This window comes from Necator americanus, chromosome IV (assembly GCF_031761385.1).
Source record: "Necator americanus strain Aroian chromosome IV, whole genome shotgun sequence".
In the NCBI taxonomy this organism is placed as follows: Eukaryota; Metazoa; Nematoda; class Chromadorea; order Rhabditida; family Ancylostomatidae; genus Necator; species Necator americanus.
In genome coordinates, this window is record NC_087374.1 from 6246662 (window position 1) to 6263740 (window position 17079).

Sequence of the window (17079 nt, forward strand, 5' to 3'; positions counted from 1 at the left end):
TTAATCAAACCTCTTGGGATGAGCCCCTACGTTCATTTCCATTCAGAATGGTTTGGGTTTACGAACGTGTAACTGGCCTATACATGGACTTGCGGTGGCTGGCCGATGTGTCAAGTCAGTGTTTTTACCCTCCCAGAGAAGTCTGGCACCAATTTATCGACTCCGGAGGAATGAAAGGCTTGGTGAGCATTAGAGCGGAGTTGAACCTCCGATCGATCGTGCAGGAAGCGGAACCTCTAACCGCTACACCACATTCGCTCAAAAATATATACAGATAGAATAGATATTGTACGCTTACTATTCAATACTATGATTCAAGCGAGTTACCGCAATTGCATAGCCTGAACGTATTGCCAACGAGAGCCTTGAGTGATAGCATTGCCAACGGGGGCTTGAATACAAGTATTGCCAGCAGGAGCCCCGAGCGCACGTCGTCGTGCCCTTTATACTGCACGCGGATTTCTGTAAATAAAAATCCGAATAAAAATGTAATGTGCTAATATCTAAAGTATAACATTATGTTGATGGAATGTACTGTAATTTTGCCTGATCATTTATTGATTGGTAGCTTGATGTTACAACCTGGACGAAATTCGCAAGTAACCCTCTCAATGGACTGCCACACAAGACCGCATAAATTTTTACTATTGAGTTCATCGTTTTTTAAACTTTGTATACGAGTTTATTTTTTATTCAAATTGGTGACCTACTGTACGAAGGCTCGTAATTTCTACGCATCTTCCGTGATGGTCTATTTGACTCAATGACTCCGACAACTCTCACTTTGTCTCTATAGCCATATTTTCAAATTATTTATGCATTTTTCTAATAATATTTCCTTGTTCCTGTGTAATTCTCTTTGCCTCTATAGCCAGGATGGAGAACATCTAAGATAGCTGTCTGCACTTCCATGAACGATAGGACCATGCCGACATTGAGGGGTGTGGCGCAGTCGGTTAGAGGTGCGCTGTAGCCGCACGGTCAATGGTTCAAAACCGACCTAGTGCTCACCAAGCCCTTCATCTCTCGGTGTCGACAAATTAGTACCAGACTTGTCTGGAAGGATAAAAAGACTGACTTGATTCTTGGCCGGCCCCCGCAGGAACAAGGAATTGTATAGGCCTCATTGTATAGGCCAGGACGGGTTCCAAAACATCAACGATTACGAATTCCGAAAAAATGCGTTGGCGCATCCCAAGTGGACTGATGCGCCAGTGACTTTATTCCTTTTTATTCTGACGTAATAGAGGCGTAGGTAATAGAGGCGTTGTTTATCCGGTTTATTTGCCATTACTCATCTTGTTTATTTGTTTATTTATTAATCTGAACAAAAGGGGAGGGTGAGGTATAGCGGTTAGAGGTTCCGCTTCCTGCACGATCGATCGGAGGTTCGAGCCCACCCTAGTGCTCACCAAGCCTTTCATCCCTCCGGGGTCGATAAAATGGTACCAGACTCATCTGGGAGGATAAAAGCACCGACTTGACACATCGGCTAGCCACCGCAAGTCATTGTATAGACCAGTTACACGTTCGTAAACCTCAAACGATTCTGAGTTGAAGTGGACGTGGAGACGCATCCCAAGCGGATTGATTAACGCCAGAAACTTTATCCTTTATCCTTTATTAATCTGAACGTGAACCGTTTGGAATGCAAAACAAGAAGAAAATTGATGGGAATTTCACATTGCCACGTATGCTATGAAGAAACAAGAATTCACGTCCCTAACACGAAAAACATCTAGGGACTAAGCAAGTGCAGTGGAATGACAGGACTAGTTTTTTTTTTCCTCTCTCGAGGTACGTTGTCTTCTTTCCACCTCTTGACATATTAACACGGACGCAGCTCTGATGGACCTCAACAACAACCTTCACGGAGTATTTTGACATGTGGCGATCATTCTAACCATTATGTCCGCAAGTACTCAGATAGGGGTAGGTCAAGTCATATCCTCTCACTTACTTCTTTTTAAATTCCTCATTTACTTATTATCAAATTCTATGATTTTTGCAGTCATTACTCATCGTCAGTCTGATTCTGATAGTATCGTTTTATCTTACAAGAAAACATGAATCTCTAACCTACGTGACTACGGCTGACAATTTCGACAAATTCTACACCTATACTCAGCCGAATGGTAAGTTGAATGGCGCAACAAAATATTCTTTCGTTTTCGGATCTCCAAATTTTCTCCACAGCTGTAACGAACGTATTGGAAAATGAATGCGCTTGGCCTTTGCTTCCTGCAAGCGATTCTTCTCCGAACAGTTCAAAAAGGATAAGGTTTCAGTTTTCATTTTGAAAAAGAAAAAAAATATGACATGGCTACTGATTGCGTATTATTTATAAGTAATTACTCTGGGAAACAACGTGCAAAGTTTTATTCGAAGCAAACGTGAAGTTATTTTATTTATTTGTCTTCAAAAGTGCTCACAAGTAACTACCACACTCAAGTTTCAAAATAAAAACCCGTTTTGGAAACTTGAAAGTAGACACTTTTTCTTATTATTTATGAACTTTTCTGAACTACATGTGGAGTTTTATGAAAATACTCATCGTTGGAGTTGTTTCTTGATTAGTCTCATTTCGCCCTCTGTTTTTTTTTTAATTTTTGAGTCTAATTAATTTTTTTAAACTCTATTCTCAAAATTTTTCTTTTAAAAATTAATAAAGTGAGGAAAATGCAAGAAATTTTGCAAAATAAATAAATAAATAAATAAATGTGATAGAAAATAAATGAGCAAGGATTTCTGGAGCATTAATGAATGTTCAGAAATGAACTATCCATTGGAATTCTAGTTTTATTGGAGAAAAAAACTGATTATGTGCATTCTAGGGTCATTAAATGCGAGCAACGTGCGAATATCGTCGCTCTCTTGGATGAGCAGGGATTTCTGGAGCTTTCATACCCGACCATAGGAGAGGACTTACACGTCGAAAGTGGAATAATAAAGAGAGTTACATCTAATAATGACAAAAAACCTACAATATGATGAAAATCATTTCTTTTACTAGGAATGAACAGCGTTTACAGTATGTGCCCATCTTTCAGATGCTTCTATCAGCCACTGTTGAAGAACAGCAACGGTTTTGAACTGGGAAACATCTTTCCGGTATGTTTTAGAAAGGAAAATTCCTAGCCATTAAGGCAACACTTAGTAAAACACGCCGAAAAATAAAACGACCAAAATTTATTATATTTATTTGCTGTTCTGCAGATTTTCTCGAACCCATGGAGTTGTGTGTCTACTAAGAATAACAAGAATGAAAACTGTAAAGCTTTGAGTTTGATTGAGGGTGTAGCCACCATGCGAATACAAAAACGGACTTATTCTGCCTCGTGTGTTTATGTTGTAACAAAATTCAAGAAAGCAATAACACAAATCCAATGGAGCCAGATTGTAGCGCCGGTGCCAGAAGTTGTTAAAATAGGGGTGTGGTGGTCCCACCACCATTTCACCAATTCCCAGCGAAATGGTTCATCGACGCCAATAACCGTTATTACGGGATGCGACCGGTCCCATGGCATCGAAATGATGCCATGCACTCCAGAAAGCGCCAGAAAACGGAGTGGGACGTGTCCCGAGGTGTCGAAATGGTGCGGAGACGCCAGTAATCGTTATAATGGTTAAGATGGGTGCTGTAGTGCAGTAGTAGGGTGAAATGACTGCAAGTGAATTTGTCAAGAAGTAAACGAACGAACATTTTATGGCTATGAAAGCTGCTGTGTTGCGTTTCACCTCTATACACTTCCCATATGTCTATTCCTCTGCAAGTTTTTCTTATCAGATGGGTAAAATGCTTTCTTCAAAAATTGGAAACACGCATGCGAACGACTGCTTGAATAGTAGCTAACAATTTACGTGATCCGAGGTAATACCTTAGCCTTTTCGGTGCGATGAGGTTCACTTGATGTGATTTCATGTTCCGTGTTAATTTTCCAAATAGTGGCCACATCGAAGGAGTATAGATGTAAAATCAAGTTCTCTAAGTACTTTCCAAATGTAGTACTGACGCATTCAAGAAGAAGACTATAGAACCATGGTTTCATTCCAATAAATTCAATTTTTTTTTCAATTTCAACCATCATCAATGCTTAAAAAAACGAAGATGTCGTTAGAAGAAAAAACACAAATTTGGTTTTACAGAAAATGTCACTATTCTCACTAATTTCTATTGATCAAAGAAGGCGAACGGAGGGAGAACCACAAGAAGTCTGATGTCCTATCTAAGCCAGGCTTTCATTAATACATATTTTCGAAAGAGAGTGTCACCAGTGCGAGAGGCCGGTGAAGTCGGCAGCTCGTTCAGGTGGACGAATAGGGTACGTGTACGGTACTAGTAGAACAGGGATGGTATTTCGAGTGTATTTGCTAATACAAAAGCGATGTCGCAAATTTGTTTGAGCACAATCTTTTTTTCATGTTGCTTCTATAGTGTTCAAGCTTTGTTATATTAAAATTTCTGCTGTATAGCAGCAATACGAAACAAAAGAAAAATGAAAAAAAGATGAACCACTGAATAAATGACGTGTAGAGGTTAGGAGCAAAAGTGTATCTCCGTCCGTAACTCACGGTAAGTTGCGTTTTTCCGAAGATCGGCATAGAAAGAAGACCGTCTACTGCAATACTGTACGTCTTCAGATCTAAGTACTGCTACTTTGCAAAAAAAAAACAGACACATAAGTAAATACACAACTCAGCTCAATTTCGAAATAGTGATTTTTTAGAAAAAAAAAGTGAGTCTAAGCAGTTTGCTGTTAGTTTTTGTTAACCACAGATTCAAAGACGTAATAAAAAAACTTTTTTTTTCTAAATTTAGAAATATCTTTTTATAAAATAAATAAATAGGCGAAGATGGAGGATAATTTTGTAAGTCAAATGCAAGTTGATTTGAGGAAAAAAAAGATAAAGACAATATCTGAAGATAAGATGTGATAAAAATTTGGAATGACTTGGAAACGTCTTCAAAATGCCTTAAGATATAAGAATTTCTTCTCAGTTGTCTTTATCTTGAGTGTTTACCTTTTTTAGGTCCACTTTTGAATGTTCACACTTTTCGAATCGGCTTCACCAATGGTTAAGATTGAGATGATAGGCTAAAAGAATATTACAATAAGCGTTTTGATACGATATCTCATATCCTTACATTGATCTTCAGTAGTTTTCTTTTACAGATAGAGTTCAATCAACCAACAGCAATCATCTATGATCAAATCGCAGTGAAATGTGAAAGAAATTCCCCTCAACCGGAAATATTCTACAGCAAAGCGTTAGTTAACGTCCCCATCAGTTCGGTAAGCGTTGTTCATTGTTAAACTAACCACTAACTAATTAAACTTAAATAACTATTAATTAAATAACTAAATACTATTAACTATTAAACTAACTAATTCGAAGAGAAGTGGCAAATTTACCTTTAATTTAATTTACAATTTATAATTTGTTTATTTATTCATTAAATTCATTCAATTGAGAGAGTATAAAATTGAGAGATGTTATAAAACCTTATTTTCTCAGGATCTTAGATGTCTTACTTCCATTTCATGAAACCAAAAATCACTAAATTCATTATTTATTCATGCGTTCTCTGTGGTGGAAGAATTAGCTGTCTGCTGGTTTTCTCAAGCTCACATCAATCAAATAAAAAGATAAAATCAATCTCGTTAATCAAATAGTGCGTGATTAAATCAATTTCGGTCATAGAAATTGGGAAAAAAAAACAATATGGGAATTTTTAGGTGCTTACCACCATGAACCATTACGATGAAATCTTTCTGGATTTTGTCGTTCCTGTACATCCGTGCAAAAAACTTGAATAAAATACTTATTTTCTCGTTAGATCTTTTAAATACAACACTGCTCCACTTTAATCCATCTCCATCTACATAAAAGGAGTTCGATATTGCAATTGAGATTAGCCAATTTTAATTACGGTCCATCAGCTCTCTAGCATTTTTCTGGACCCTAATTCAGCTAACTTTACCTGTGGAGATGACATGTTTTAGGCATCGATGTGTGATGGAATGCGTAACACAAAAAATAGTCAGCAGTACAATCCTCTTTTCCTTGCGGTGACCTCAATTCGTATAATAGCGAAAATTTGTGTGCACTTTTCCAAACGTCTTTTTTTTACGATGTGACGACGCTGTGAAATTTTCAGGGCAGCAAAAAAAAAAGAGAAGAAGATGAGATTCTTAAGTACTCTCGGGTGGAGAAAAAGGGGTCGAATTTATCTTATACATGTGGCGTGTCCGATAACTAGTGAGGTTATAGAAAGAGAACTAGAGCTAGAGCTCATGGATCGAGCCTTTTTTCGGAGACTGGCTATCTGTAGCAGTGCCAATGCACTTTTCCTATTGCCGGTTTCATTGTTCAAAACATCCCTGAAAAATCCTCAAAAGATAGGATGTTCCGTGCCCATGCAGATGTAAAAACATGGATTTTAATTCCTGTCGTCTCCACACCGTTCCAGTTCGGTTTACGCGACTAGAACTTGCATTTCGGAATCGGGAAAAAATTAGCAACGACCGTGTCTGATGGGTAGAAAAACTGCTCTAACCTCTTAATTGAATTACGTGAACCGGAAACTACCCCAAAATCCTAAATGAATCAACACACGTATTGAAATGGAAAAAAAGCGAGAAATGAAATTGTTGACAAGAAAGAAAAAAGCACTAGAAGATTTCCAATCTCTAAATGTAGGCTGACCAGTGTGCTTGAGAGTCACCCACGCTCTGCGGAGTCCCAATCAACAGAGGGGCAGTGAGTATAGCCAAACATCACCTCACCGGACCACATGTGTAGCTCAATTCTTGAATTTATTCAAGGGACTAGGAATGTCTGAGACATAGACGTTTTGTGACTGTGTAAAACAGATTGAAATTAGTGATGAGGGACCGAGATTTATTTATTTATTTGTTTATTTATTTATGGGGACGGGTGTAGGGTAGCGGTTAGAGGTTCCGCTTCCTGCGCGATCGATCGGAGGTTCGAATCTGCCTTAGTGCTCACCAAGCCTTTCATCCCTTCGGGGTCGAAAAATTAGTACCAGATGTGTCTGGGAGGATAAAAATACTGACTTGACACATCGGCTAGCCACCGCAAGTCATTGTATAGGCCTTCGTAAACCTCAAACGATTCTGAATTGAAGTGAACGTGAGGGCGCATCCCAAGCGGATTGATTAACGCCAGAAACTTTTCTTTTGCTTTATTTATTTATTTACTTATTTATCTATTTATTCCAAGACACCCATGAATATGCAATAAAACAAAAACAAGAAAGATCAGAGCTCACTAGAACTTCACCTAAGTTTTGTACAGCAAAGTAAGCTCTTTTTAGCAAACTGTGTGATGGATCGATAGATCATTCTCCTGCTACTACAGAATGGATCAAAGAGAAATTCTCACGGGAGATTCTTTTCCCATTCATGAATCTGTAAATTTCCCTTCCCGATACCATTACCATGTTATTAGGGAGCATCTCAGTGATGTGACCTATCCGAAAATTTCTTTTGCTCTAGGGAAAATGTATGTTATAACAGAATTTCAGGAAGAAAAGATAAAATAATGATTTCTTGTATGTACACATTTCAGGCCTCAACAACGAGATTTGTCAGGAGTGACCCAGTAAGTTCAAAATTGTTCTCTCCTTGTTTGTTTGTTTGTTTGTTCAATATCAACATTCGATGCTTTGCGTCAGAATAGGAAAATATGTAGAGAAACAAGAAGTTGTCATTTCTCTGATCTTCACTAGAAAAATTTTTGCACGATCACGGTTGGGATCTCAAGGATTACGGCAATTTCCTAAAAACGTCGTGCAGTACTTTATCTCAAAATTTTGACAAAGTTTTTCGTTTTTCATCTACGTTTTCCAGTCTCCTTCATGGGAGTGAGTTTGAACTCCACTACTATCTCTAAAAGAAAGTATTTAGCAAGAACAAAGAAGATCTCTCATCCAGGTAATGTGTCGTCCAGAACACCATAATTGCTCCTCAGCCATCCTGATACCCAGAATGCCAACTTCCGTGCTCTTGATCACATTATATTCTTATTAGATTACTTTACATAAGTAGTTCGCACTAAATTCATATTTCACCTTTTGTTGGGCTAAGAAAACCCTAATTTCAGCAAAACTTCCGATGTAGAAATTCGCAGCAATATCACTGAAATTAGCAAGAAGAATTTCCTTGAGAAAATCCAGGAAGAACCGTGTGTCCTGCATTTATTGGGTTGAAACAAATCATCGCCTCGTTTTCGCGACAAATGCTAGAAGAAAACTTTATTTGCTACGAATTCCAAGAACTTCTCCGCTCTTTCGATTCGTTCTATACTGATCACTTTCGGGGCTAAGATGTCGTCGCCATCAACCTCACTTACTGGTCCAGAATGTGGCGCACGTTAAGATTACAATTATTTTCTAGAGACCTTGAACTAATTACCACACAATCGTAGAGCCAAAAATCAATTGGAATCAGTTGAAAGTGAAATCAATTAATTAATTAAGTTCGAAAAGGGCCACACTTTCTGCCACTTTTAATTCGTAATAAGATATTTTTCAAAAATGACAATTTTTGAAGAATATCTTAAATCCAATTACAACAACTTTCGTCATTTTTCATCGAGGTCGTACAATGTGATACTTCTTCGGGACAGTTACTGTATTGCTCATTTTTGTAGCATAGCACAGTGAGTGACTAATAGTTACTGGTCGTGCAAATACGATAGATTCCTGAATATTCCGAAGCGTCTACATTAGTGAAAGTCTCAAACGGTTTCGAACTAGGTTTTGAAAAAAAAAATCGGCCTCGAATGCAAGATATTTTTCAGGATTTCCCATCTTTAGCAATGCTCATATTCGACTCTGTGTCACTGAACCACTTCAAACGCAGTCTTCCGAAAACAACGCAATTTTTAGCTGACAATGGCTTCCTTACGTTCAATTTATACGGCCAGGTTTCATTCGACTATTTTGTATTTTTTATCATTATATGTGCAACTTTTCGTCTCTTAAAGCGATCAAAAACTGAAGAAAAATTATAAATACAGGTACGGTAAGTGTATCTATGAGTTTCATTCGTATCTAGCTTTGCACATTTAGATTTTTGCATCTGTTGAAAGATCCTCCTACAGAAGAACTCCATCAAATAGGGATTTTGGTTTATTGACGTAAAAACACGCAAACATAAGCTTCAGCTTCGACTCTGAACTTATTGCGGATGTACATATGCGATCGCGGTTATGCGCAGAGCCTGACTGAGAATGCCCAAGCTTTTCGGGAGGGGAAGTGGGCATTAGTCCTGGGAAGTTTGGGCCCAACTACACAGCTGTTTAATACACTATTTATAATTAACGCAACACAATTAAATTATGTAACATATTTTTTTCTCCTTTTTGGACCACGATCTTTTTTCTTTCGTTTCACCACAGATTAACTGGCTATTCTTTGTTTTTTTTTTCCACATATTGCACTAGCTACTTTTTGCAGGAATCGGATGATTCGGACGCAAATGTGCTTTCCATACTCAGAGGAGGTGCATCAAATTCGGATAATCAAATTTTTCTCTGGGATGTAATGAAAGGTAGTGATGGATAATTTCTACTTGTGCAAACCCTAGGCCACGAGGATAAGACTATCCTCGTGGACATAAGGATCGACTATAACGGTCTGGAAATGATATATTTTGGTGATTTTAGAAATACATTTGGAGAATGTCTGGGTACTAAATGTGAGAAGTGGCTTAGGATACTAAAAGGGGCTAGAACTGGTTCTAATAGATAGAAAGAAATTGGAAATTTGAATATTCGGGTATACAGAAAGGTCCTACGAAGCGTTCTAATATGGTTATTCTGTGGGATCCACTCAGTTAATTTCAATTATCCTATCTGAAATGTTAGATATTTATTTTTTTTCACTTCCATTCTTCATTGATTTAGACAGAGGATGCACAACTTTTGTGAGTGAAGAGCTAGGCGGCTCTTCCTCAATCCTTTCCAACATCAGCATCAATGTCGATCATGATCTACGACCATTTCATGAATTCAGCCACTCACGAACAAAAGGATTTTGCACACAGGATGGCAGAGTAAGTACATGGACAGACTAACGCTATACGTAGAAATTACAGTCGCCCACAAGACGGTCATCATTTTACTTTTGTATAATTAAGGTGGCTTCCTTGGAATATCTGGAAAATTGGTGGAAAATTCTCTTGAATATGAAGGATGTATGTCAATTTTCAATGCATGTAGTTCGAACGGTCACGAATAGCGATTATCTGACTGTAGTTGATAACGTTCTACGGTATGTGTGTATATCTACGCGTATATCTATGTACGTCTACGCTTAAACATTAGGTATTAGGTTCACTCCAGCAGTCGATAAAGTTGATTTGGCGCAGTTTTAAAAATTAGCGGCGAAGAAAAGCGGGGTAAAACGTAAAATTCTTTTACTTTATATTTTTTTCTCGATCATACCACATTTTCTCCGAAGATAGGCTTCCTGTATATTATATAAACGCAGTGCCCTTAGGGCATATAGAATTTTCTTCTATACAAACTCATGAGGTGGAATCAGTTTAGCATCTCTCTTTACACTTTAACTCTCAAAGAAATTCCTTAAACTCGTGTGAATGATGAACTGGTGCCCATAAATTGGATATCATCTCAGGTACGGTTAGGGACACCGGCTATGTCGGTTATTGAAGCAATCTATTGAATTTTGTTATTTTGTTATGGTCCGTTACTGAATGGTAAAAGATAAAGTTTACGACGTTGAATCCCTAAAGGGATGCACCTACACGTTCGATTTCACCGTAAATTGGTTTGAGGTTTATGAACTCATAAGCATTTGCAGAATGCCAGGAACTGATGTGTCGGGCATGGTTCGCCTTAAGACGACTTCTATTCATCGATCGTGCAGTAACAACCGAACTTCTCACCGATTATGCTACACGAGCTCATTTTATTGTTAAAGGAAGCATACCACGAATCTGAGGTGGTGTGGATTTCAGGTGGAGTATCCGGGGTCGTAGATTATGGAGATGGGGGTGGTTTCGCTCATCTCTCCCTACATCACTGAAAACAGCCGCCTCCAGAATGCTGTTTTGTACGACGCCATCTATTGCAACGCTCCACCCCTTGCGCCGCCTCCGCCCTGGAATTTGTCAAAAATCAATTCGGACTGCCACGATAGGCAGTAAGCGACGCTACGCGTGCAAGGGTGGCGCGCTGCAATTGAAGGCATCGTACAAAACAGCATTCAGGGGCCGACTGCTTGCAGTGATTCAGGGAGAGATGAGCGGAACCACCCCGGTCTCCATAATCTACGACCCTGTATACGGATACTTCACCTGAAATCAATGCCACCCCAGATTCGTAGTATGCTGCCTTTAATTCTTTTGATACACTTTCATTTCATACCCTCTTCTGAGTGCGAAGAGGTGCTTCTAAAGATGAATTGTAATTATAACCAAGGAGTGGGTAAACTACTCAGTGTCGGTGATCATAATTCATTCGATTTCGGTTTAGGTAGAAATTTTGGATTTTTGAGATACTACTTCTAAACTACGTCAAGAACTTTATTCACTGCTGGAGAGAACCCAACATCCCCATATTTCCAAATATTCTCCACTGCACCAATTTTTTTTTCAGAAGCTCATTAGATATATTGAAAGGAAACGGATTTTTCGATAAAGCTGTCTTCGTCCTGCTTAGCGGTGGCGGAAATCCGCGAGTGTGAGATATCTCAAAATCCTAGAGTTTGCGTCTCTGTTTTGTTCCACACTCTGTTTTTTTTTCTCGTTCACTGTGGTCAAAATTTTCTGGAGCAATCGCAAAATGCAGTATATTCCAGACCAAGCACCAATCTATACACAGCTAAAGTCGAGGAGCGGTCTCCACTTTTCTCCATAAAGTTTCCTGAAAAGTTTCGGAAGAAGTACTTTATGGAGTACTATAACATAGACTATAATATCGATCGGTAAGAGTAAAATCATCTAACAAATAACTTTATCCTATTCTTAGAAAAGTTTGTGTAAGTGAAACGAAAGAGGTCAAACTTTCTACTACTAGATTTACTTTCTAGAATTTTCTACCTTATCTACTTGAAGGTAGAGTGATGCTTTCGCTGTTACGTCTATCCATCATGTGAAGATATAATGTGGCTACAGTGTCTTTCGTTAATCAGCCCGGTTAGGATGTACCCCCCGAGTTCACTTCAGTTCAGAGTCGTTTGAGGTTTAACAACATGGTTGGCGCTGGCACGGAATCGAACCTCCGACCGGTCATAGTGCAGCCACAGCGGAACCTCTTATCGACTGCGCTTTATAATGTCTTAGGAATACCGATTCAAGGCAGCATGACATGAATGTGACGTGGCATGGATTTCTCATGGAAGGCTTCTGCACGGGTTCATGGATTGCCGAAAACCACGTGGTTCCGCTCATCTTTCCGCGATCGTCGTAAGAAACGGTATGGGAATCACCTTAGTTCCTACGATTTGCGTTAGAACGCGCCTCTATGTACACATTCAGTTCCCGTCAGCAGTACGTTCATTAGTTTAAAGACATCACCCCACGAATCTGGAGTGGTACGGGTTTCCGGTGGAGTATTCGTATACGGGATCGTAGATCATTGAGAGAAAGGTGATTCTGTTCATTTCTTCTCAATTGCCGTAGAAAACGGCCCGGAAGATAAGGGTTCGACCGTTCCGGCGCAGTATTTTCTACAAGGAGTTCGATTGGAGCGCGCCAGCCTTGTGCATGCGCCGCATCTTTCGGGCCGTTTTTTACGGCAGTTAGGAAGAAATGAACGGAATCATCCACCTCTCCATAATCTACGATCCCGTATACGAATACTCCACCTGGAATCCGTATCACTTCTGATTCCTTTAACCTGGGGTGATGCCTTTAACCTGAATAGGCCGGTGAGGAGACCTTATTAATCCTCGTGGGCCCACTCTTTGCTGCGGCGCGTTCCAATGCAACCCGTCGTAAAAGCCGTTTTTTTTTGCGACGGCGACGGAGAAGTGAGCGGGACCACGTGGTTTTTCGCAATCTACGGTCCCATGTAGAAGCTTTCCATTCGAAATCCATGTCACGTCAGTTTCGTGGTATTCTCCCTTCAGCATAAGGAAAAGGACGTAAGGATATTTCATTAGCAGCTCTGCACTTTCTTTCGCAATTCATGTGCATATCTGTACAGTTAACAACCATTCTTTACAAAATTTTCTTAATTCAGCTCTGTTTATCTTTGATACTTTAAAAAGTACAAAGTGCTATCCGACTGAATACTCCCGTAATGGTATCGTGAAAAATCGTGCAGCGATTCCCTGTGACTCTTGTACATTTTCAGTCTTGTAAACACAAAAGATATTGGCAGTACTCTGATGGATATAGCAGCGATGAGCAACTTTTCAATCGATATTCGAGGTTACAGCGGAGGAGGTTTGCACATAAAATGGACAGTCTAGTGTGTTTTCATGTTGTATACCTTTGCAGGGATGTCACTACTTCGTCACACAATTGATCAGTACCGATCTTGTGAGCAGGCGAACATTCCTCAGCACCTCTGCATTTGTATGGATCACAAAGATATCGAATCACAAAAATATGATAGGTTTGTGAAGAACTATAAAGTTTAATGTTTATTTTTTGTTTATTTTCCATTGTTAGCTTTTTATTTACTTTTGTGGCGTTTACTTGTGAATTATTAGAGAATAAAGTAGGGTCAAAACGACATGAAGCACGGTGTAGTTGCGTACGCGGTTGCACTCGAAGCGGCGCGGTGTGGTTTAACGGTTGGGGTCCAGGTGGGACCGTTGCGTATTAAAGCGAGGAATGGTGTCAACAAGAGTCCTTCCTTTGTCCTAACCACAAAGTGATGCTGGCAAGGGTCCCCACTCGATCCCAACCGCTACGCTCCGCCGCACCGCTTTGAGCGCAGCCGCTTACGCAATTGCGCCATGCTTCATGTCGTTTTGACCCTACTATATGTAATTAGAGGTAAAACCCGAGTTATTAATCAATAAGACATAAGTTGTAGCTTGTATATACTTTGCGTTCAAATTTAAAAATTCTGCTTAATTTGAGGATTCAGAAATTCAGTGGAGTTCAACAACTTGTTTCATTACGTCGAAAAAGAAGCGCTCAAACACAAATGTATGGAGGAGGCGTTCGTAACACAAAGATTTGATACACTCAGCGTGTTCTCCTTGAATCGGATGGTAGAAGAAGGAGTCCGGAACGAAGATGAGTTAGTAGTGCTTAAAATCTTTAATAAAAATCTTTAATAAATATCCTAAAATCGGGTTCGAATTAGGTGAAAAAATGGGGATGTTTCTCCTATTCCTCTCAAATTTCAAATGCGTTCGAAACGATTTTAAACACCGAAAGAACTACTTTAGAAAAAAAAACGAGCTATAATTACAGTTTTCAATTTTCTCATGTGGTACTTCATGTTGTCTCCGATTACGTGTGGCAGTTGCTCAATGACCTCTCCTATTAACTTTTTCTTTGCAAAATTTAGTCAAGTAATCTCACAATCGCATTAAAAATGTGAGCTGTTAGAAAATACAAAACATTTACACATTTTCCAGAAACTTCTTGAGGGTCACCATTGTAGGATCATAAAAAAAGATTTAAATCGCCTATCGAGTCAGGTTGTTGCGTTTGTCTTGCTCTGATAGAGGAATAAGGTTAACGGCTTGTGATCGGAGACGATCTTGTTGAAGTTTCCATAAAAGAATTAGCGCGAACAGTTCGACTTAAAGGCAGCTTATCACGGAATGGACGTAGTGTGGAAATCTGGTGGAAAAAAATATAGAATTCGAGGTGTAGATTACGAATATGAGCTGATGCTCGGTCAAATCCTCTTAATCGCCCTAGAAAAAATAGCGTGGGAACGAACGTATGTCCCTACGAAGTACGTTACAACGCCCCTTCTTACACACGCTTCGCTTCCCCCAGCAGCCTATCCATTGGATTTACTTGAATAGGCTGCTGAGAAAGCCTCAACGATGATCGACCACTATTTCGTGGATGCGGCGCGTGCATAGGAGCGGCGTGTTTTCCGACGCTCCCCGTAGGGACACGCGCATTTTTTCTCGCCGTTTCTCAGAACGACTAGAAGGAAATGACCGGGGCTATGCTCAAACTCCTAATCTAACTAATCCTAACTCTATATTTTCCCGCAGGTTTCCAAACTACGTCAGTTTCATGATACACTGTGATCAGGTACTATCCGCTTGCTTTGCAAACAATATAAATCTGACACATGATTGCAGTAGCATATTTTAAGAAATCTGTGTCATACACTGTCTCTTTCAGCTGGACTCATGTCCGAAACTCTTCTTATGACATAGGCATGAGGTACTTCGACATTATAGTTGGCGTGAAAACATTCCAGAGGGAGCAGGATGTCAAACAAGTGAGTTGGTACGCTACTTAGTCTTGCACTTTATGCCGCGGTAATTTAGCTTGGGTCTCACACCAATAGAAGGCAAGGATAGTCGAGGGACAAATTTCGATAAAGTGCACTTTTGAATATGTAAGCAGCTTATGCAGAAAAAAAAATTCAAATGCAAGCATAGTCGGGTCAAAATGACATGAAACACGGTGCGTAAGCGTATGCAGTCGAAGCGGTTCGGTGGAGACAGCGGTTGGAACCGAGTTGGGACCATCGGGAACTGCAGCAAGGATTCCACCTATAGTCGGGTTAAAACGACATGAATCACGAGTGTAGTTGGTGGGAGGATTTACGTACGCGCTCGAAACGGCGGCAGTTGGAACCGAGTTGGGACCATCGCAAACTGCAGCGATGAGTGGTGCCGTTTCACCACGCTTCTAGCCGCTACGCTCCACCGAACCGCTCGAGGAAAGCCGCGTACGCAATTGCGTACGCGCTTCATGTCGTTTTGACCCTATTATGGATTTCAAGCGCTACGCTCCACCGCACCGCTTCAAGCGCAACCGCTTACGCAACTGCTCCGAGCTTTATATTGTTTTGACTCTACTATACATACATCAATTTATTTTGCATATTCTAAGTTTAGTTTATTCTAAAGAGTAGATTGCAGATCCGACTACATGTACTTATGCGCTTCCGACACACAGAACGCTTTGGTACACAACCTGTCGGATCACCGATGGTCATATGGGTGAACCAGAGGTGTGGTTCAAGAAGCCTGGATCAATTCTGCCATATGTGCTATGATAACAAATTATTAACAGAGGATTAGTAATATCCTTAAAACAAACACCATGTGAACAAAAAGCAGTGAGATCATACATGAGCCGATACAATTCTCTGAGGAAATCCGGTTAAGCATACTGGAAATACTTACACGTTTCACGAAAAAGAAGAAAAATAAGTGGTTCTTGAATTGGCTGAACGGCAATATTATACAGACAACATAAAGTCATCGTAAGTCCCAAGAAAGTCGAAAAAGAAAGTGTCCCTAGAAAACCTCGTCGAGAAAAACCCAACGATATTGGGACCATTGTTCAATTTCTCCCTCCAACTTTAGCTGTCAGGTAAGACGATGAGATTTGAAGGCATCACCCCACGAATCTGAGGTGGTACGCGGATATCAGATGGAGCATTCGTATACGGGATAGTAGATTATGGAGAGGAGGGTGATTCCGTCCATTTCTTCCTAATTGCCGTAGAACAACGGCCCGGAAGATGCGGTGCCGCACAAGGCTGGCGCGCTCCAGTCGAACTCCTTGTAGAAAATAGTGCGCCAGAACGCCCGAAGTCGTATCTTCCGGGCCGTTTTTTACGGCAATTAGGAAGTCACCCTCCTCTCCATAGTCTCCCATCTCGTATACGAATACTACACCTGAAATCCGTACCACTTCAGATTCGTGGTGGTGATGCCTTTAAGCTATTTTGTACTTTGAGTAATATATGCAATTCCAACAGGGACCACCACCTCTTTTTTTTATCATTCATTGTTCTTCTTATTCAAAATTGACCCTAACTACGAATACTTTACGCAAAAAAAGAGCTGTAAGTAATAAATCCAATATTGAAGGATGAATTTTGATATATTGCTAGTGAAGTCAATTTATATCATTTTAC

General features: G+C 39.9%; 1 protein-coding gene across 2 annotated transcripts; it reads left to right on the plus strand.

Moving 5' to 3' along the window:
* Positions 1 to 47: 47 nt before the first annotated feature.
* Positions 48 to 16234, plus strand: RB195_000499 (uncharacterized protein; the record flags this gene model as incomplete). Of its 2 annotated transcripts, none has more annotated exons than XM_064196882.1 (14): positions 48 to 182; positions 2012 to 2135; positions 3014 to 3111; positions 5175 to 5294; positions 8827 to 8952; positions 9485 to 9578; positions 9934 to 10082; positions 10167 to 10300; positions 11852 to 11977; positions 13351 to 13442; positions 13497 to 13614; positions 14095 to 14250; positions 15324 to 15423; positions 16073 to 16234. In XM_064196882.1, the coding sequence occupies 14 exons, from the start codon at positions 48 to 50 to the stop codon at positions 16232 to 16234; spliced, it is 1734 nt and encodes a 577-aa protein (XP_064052763.1). The 2 variants fall into 2 exon arrangements, with proteins under 2 accessions (XP_064052763.1, XP_064052764.1); XM_064196883.1 differs by lacking the exons at positions 48 to 182; positions 2012 to 2135 and adding exons at positions 7594 to 7626; positions 11650 to 11733 and having other exon boundaries at positions 3034 to 3111.
* Positions 16235 to 17079: the final 845 nt, after the last annotated feature.